At 45.5% G+C, this 5,678-nt stretch overlaps 1 protein-coding gene across 1 annotated transcript; it reads left to right on the top strand.

The window, feature by feature from the left end:
- Positions 1 to 297: 297 nt before the first annotated feature.
- egr1 (early growth response 1) lies at positions 298 to 3,941 on the top strand. The gene is made up of 2 exons (XM_061685628.1): positions 298 to 767; positions 1,428 to 3,941. The coding sequence occupies exons 1-2, from the start codon at positions 557 to 559 to the stop codon at positions 2,753 to 2,755; spliced, it is 1,539 nt and encodes a 512-aa protein (XP_061541612.1). The 5' UTR covers positions 298 to 556; the 3' UTR covers positions 2,756 to 3,941.
- The last annotated feature ends 1,737 nt before the right edge of the window (positions 3,942 to 5,678 follow it).

The following is a 5,678-nucleotide window of genomic DNA, read 5'->3' on the forward strand; positions in this document are numbered from 1 at the left end:
ATATGGGCTTCCTCCGCCCCGTATATGGACATCTACGTCACAGAGAGAGGGTTTATAAACTGCGGGAAACCTTTCCGCTCAGAGACAGCCCTGAGAGCCCACAAGAGCAACCATTAGAGCAGATAGGGAAACACATAGAACTCCCAAACTCAGAACATCGCACTAAAAGTACAAAAGTCAACAAACAATATTACATCCAAGAGGGTTAATACCCGACTGGAAAAGTTAGTTTATCATTATTATACATATAAAAAACAAACCAATTGTTTATTCACTTTTTTTCAAATGAGTAAAAAGGACACTTCGGATTTTCTCTAAAAAGAAAAACAAAAAAGACAAGTGGATCTTTTATTCATATCTGAGCGAGAGGGGAAACAAAAGGACAAGTGGAGCACGAGAGGCAAGGAACGAGGCTGAGCACAACCCAGCATCCTCTTTGGCTTCTTCCCTGCAAACAGCCAGCGTGCAGCAGTCAGCCGCTCTGCACGCTTCTCCGGCCACCGGGCTCCAGGCTCGAGCGTCAGCCCTGCAACAGCTCCAGAAGCGGCAGAAGAGAATGGCTGCAGCTAAGACCGAGATGCTCCTCCCAGCCCTGCAGATCTCGGAGCCTCTGAACTTCCCTCACTCCCCCATGGATAACTACCCCAAGCTGGAGGAGGTGATGATGCTCAGCTCTGCGGGGACACCCTTCCTCACAGCTTCCGCACCCGAAGGTGCCGGCTTTGGCTCCGGGGAGCCAGGCGAGCATTACGACCACCTTGCTGGGGGTAAGAGGGCTGCTTGTTTAAATTCACCATGTCGCGAATATCTTAAGTTGCTTGAGCTACTACAATGGAATGTTTTATGTTGTGTCTTTTTTTTTTGCTGTTGTTCATACAATTACTTTTATCAACTTTTTCCGACTAATAATTACATATATATTAAGAAAATATATGGTAATACTTTTATACGTGTGACATTTCTGGCTAGAGTTGCTTTAGATTTTTATTTTATGTCATCAGGTTATTATTAAACTATAGGACAGTTTAAGTCACAAAGCATCTGATTTTATGCCAAATAATGGTTAGTTTGTGTGTGTGTCACCGCTTTGCTCTACAAATACTTTCGCTGCCCCATTAAAAAAAACAACAACAACAACAAAAACGCAGCTGAACTGCAGTTTCCGTAAATAATCAGCCTCAAACTGATTGACTTCAAGAAAATGTGTTTTTGTGTGTGTGTGTGTCCATTTGTTCCAAACAGTTTATAATAATAATGACGCTGCGATTAGCAGCGTTAATGTGAAAAAAAATTGTGAAATGGAAGAGGGTTCGAAAGAGATCATTTTAGAGATAAATAGAGGTCTTTGGGCTCTGTTGTGTGTGTGTGTGTAAATATTGGTGGGCACACCTTTGACTTGCTTCTAATGCGTCTTCCTCTCCTGGCAGATACACTCCCAGACATCCCCTTCAACTGTGAGAAGACAGTTGGGGAGCAGACGTACTCCACCCCAAGGCTTCCCCCCATCTCCTACACGGGTCGCTTCACTCTCGAACCTGCCACCACCTGCAGCAACAGCCTCTGGGCGGAGCCTATTTTGGGCTTGTTCACCGGTTTGATGGGCAACATTCCTGTGAGTTCCAACTCTTCGTCTGCCAACTCACAGAACTTATCCTCCTCAACTTCATCCGCCACAACGTCCTCCTCTTCCCCCTCATCTACCTCCTCCTCGTCGCAGAGCTCCAGCCTCGCGTCCTCCATTCACCACAACGAGCCTAACCCCATCTACTCGGCTGCCCCAACCTACTCCAACCCCAACTCAGACCTCTTTCCAGACCAGGGCCAAGCCTTCCCCAGTTCCAATGGCGCACAGTACCCTCCCCCTGCCTACCCTAACAGTAAAACGTGCAGCACTAGCTTTCCCGTGCCCATGATTCCTGACTACCTGTTCCCGCAGCAGCAGGGAGAGATCAGCCTGGTGCCCTCTGACCAAAAGCCATTCCAGAGTCAGTCAAGCCAGCCCTCTCTCACCCCCCTGTCTACCATCAAGGCCTTCGCCACCCAGACGGGCTCTCAAGACCTAAAGAGTGTCTATCAGTCTCAGCTGATCAAGCCCAGCCGCATGCGCAAGTACCCTACCCGACCGAGCAAGACCCCCCCACACGAGAGGCCCTACGCCTGCCCGGTGGAGACGTGCGACCGCCGCTTCTCGCGCTCCGATGAGCTGACGCGCCACATTCGCATCCACACGGGCCAGAAGCCCTTCCAGTGCCGCATTTGCATGCGAAACTTCAGCCGCAGCGACCACCTAACAACGCACATCCGCACGCACACAGGCGAGAAGCCCTTTGCCTGCGATATCTGCGGACGCAAGTTTGCTCGCAGTGACGAGAGAAAGAGGCACACAAAGATCCACCTGCGGCAGAAGGACAAGAAGGCGGAGAAAGCGGGGACCGGGGCGCTGCGAGTGTCAGCCCCCGTGTCGGCCGCCTCGCCTGCCTCGAGCTACCCCTCGCCCATCACTTCATACCCGTCCCCGGTGTCTTCTTACCCGTCACCTGTCACCTCCTGCTACTCCTCTCCAGCGCATACTTCCTATCCATCTCCCTCTATTGCCACCACCTACCCTTCAGTGTCCATGTCAAGCACCTTCCAGTCCCAAGTCGCCTCTCCCTTCCCTTCGTCAGTCGCCTCCAACCTCTACAGCTCCCCTGTGCCCACCCCACTATCAGACCTGCAGACCACCCTCTCCCCAAGGACAATCGAGATCTGCTAAGATTGCTTCGAAAAGGTCACTTGAAGGGATGTGCGGCAGCAACTAAAGACTCCAGAGACTGTTGTTCCCCCCCCCCCCCCCCACAAATAAAAAAAAAAGCACTTTTGTGACTTCTCTCTGTGCGGTGTTGAGTCAATCCTGAGCAAGGTTTTTCCTTCCTCTCTGCCACAGCTCTGACAAACAAATGCAGCACTTCAAATGCATAAAGGACTGAAAAGAGAGAGTCGGATCCAGCACTGTTGGCTCTTTACTATCAGGTACACACAAAATGAAAAAGTGAAGATCGCCAGCAGCTGTAGTGCTAAAACACGTCCGCCCCTTGTAGGCATGCATACAGTACAAGAGACAATGACTGATATACATAAGCTACCATATATGTATATTGTTCATGTGCCATGTTTAGTTTTTATCATTCTTTGATATCATTGATGTGAACAATGATTTGCATATCTGCATTGTATTATTTGAAGTGAGCAGGGCCACATTTTCTACATTGTCTATTAAGTAGTGATGCTGCTGTGATACGTTTTATTTGGAAAAAGACAAAAAAAACCACACGTATTCAAGCATGAATAGGAGTAATGTTAGTTTCTGTTTGTAAATAGCATCCACTGGTACTCTTTTTCTCTCTTTCTCACATGTGACATATCGTTGAGTCGAGGAAAGAAAAAGAAAAGAGCATTTCCTGCCTGCCCCCCCAAAAACTAACAAAAAATGACAAACGCTCCCGTTATTTGGTGCCTTTTGTGAAGCCTTGCTGATGTCGCGAATTGGCTGCGTGCGCGAGAGAGGATGCGCTGCATCTCGCCTTATGGACTGAGGGAATATTTTTGTTACAGAATGTCACACTCGAATTGAAAAGGGATGAGGGCACTGCTTCATTTAATTCGAATGTAAGCTAAAAAAAAACAAAAACAGAGAGAACATTTTAAATTATATTTTTATAAGTGTAAATATCCATATCTTCAAGAGCCGGAATGTTGACATTACCTACTGAGTAGGCATGGGATTCTTTTGTATGTTCAAAACATGCAGTTCATTATTTTGTGGTTTTTCTTTATTTTGTATTTGTGTTTGTTGAAACAAGTGACTGTTCCTGGCTTCTGAACACAATGAATGCGCTTAACTGCCAATGGGATATTTGGTGTAAAAGATATCCTCCCAGAAATTAAATATAAATAAAAATGTGAACATATATGTTTTTGTTTTGGTGCTTTAATGTTTAGACCAATGATGTTTCGACATATTTCCACAAGTTGCATTACGTACATTTATTTAACAACAAAGGAGAGGATTTTCTCGCTTGAATCAAAGAATACATATGCTCAGCATGATCTCAGTTCGGTGGTCTCCAATCAGCGATAACACTAATGCATGACTCCCATTCCTACGAACACTGAGCATTTGATCTTGATTCATCCAACTTACTCTCAAAGATATTCCTAAGCTTATCTAAAGCTCAGTTTCATTTAAGATTCACACTGCCTGCCTCCAAACTGCTGCAACATTCTGTATGCTCACCTTCAAGCTATATATATATATATATATATATATATATATATATATATATATATATATATATAGAGAGAGAGAGAGAGAGAGAGAGAGAGAGAGAGAGAGAGAGAGAGAGAGAGAGAGAGAGAGCGAGAGAGAGAGAGAGACAGAGTGAGAGAGAGTGAGCGCGATATATATATCCTTTTCACGCTGTTAGAAAATGTTTTTGGCAGTAAATGAGGATCTTTTAAAATGACTGTGCACAGTTATATTTTCCTCTGTCCTTTTTTTCTCATGGATGTAACCGGCTATATCCTGTCACTTCAAAGGACACAGTCGGAGTTCAACGTCCAACCACCATTTTCTACTTTCCATTTGTCTACCTAAATGAGAAACCTCTGGAGACAAGAACTCTACCCTTTCTTTAAGCCATATTTTGGAGAAATTTAGTGTTGTGACATTAACCAAAACTAGTTACAAAAGCAAACGCAGCTAAATTAGAAGCAGGAAAACAAGTTGACGACATTGATGGCAGTAAATGGAAAATAATTCATATAATTGGTCTCCTGATCCCAAATTGACTCTGATGAGTTTTATGTGTTTGCATCAGCATGTGTGTGTCTGTGTTCTGTGTACATCATTGAGACAGTGATACACACTGGCTGCTGTGTGTTGCTTTTGAGGTACAGCCATGTTACCCATCCATCCATCCATTTTCTGAGCCGCTTCTCCTCACTAGGGTCGCGGGCGTGCTGGAGCCTATCCCAGCTGTCATCGGGCAGGAGGCGGGGTACACCCTGAACTGGTTGCCAGCCAATCGCAGGGCACATACAAACAGACAACCATTCGCACTCACATGCACACCTACAGCCAATTTTAGAGTCTCCAATTTATGCATGTTTTTGGGATGTGGGAGGAAACCGGAGTGCCCCGAGAAAACCCACGCAGGCACGGGGAGAACATGCAAACTCCACACAGTCGGGGCCGGGGATTGAACCCGGGTCCTCAGAACTGTGAGGCTGACGCTCTAACCAGTCGGCCACCGTGCCGCCAGCCATGTTACCATGAGGGACTATTGCTGTTTGTATTAAGCCTTTTTGACTCTTTAGGGCCACCATACTACAGCTTGATTTCAGCAATTTGGAGGTGAGTCAAAACAAACAACGCATTGTTTGTTGCATCACCCATCACCCCTGGGAAATACACACAATATAATAATAATAAAAAATATTGTTAAATAATTAGGGCCAGTAATACTATGATGAAAAATGGGAATCACAACCATTTATACTTTATACTACTTGGGTCAAACTCTTCAGAACTTGAATTTTGACTATCATAGCAATGCAGATGACACACAGTTATATCTAGCAGTCTCTCCAGATGACTACAGTTCAACTGAGGTGTTGTGTCGCTGTCCAAAACAGAT

Source organism: Phycodurus eques, chromosome 9, assembly GCF_024500275.1.
Source record: "Phycodurus eques isolate BA_2022a chromosome 9, UOR_Pequ_1.1, whole genome shotgun sequence".
Lineage (NCBI taxonomy): Eukaryota > Metazoa > Chordata > Actinopteri > Syngnathiformes > Syngnathidae > Phycodurus > Phycodurus eques.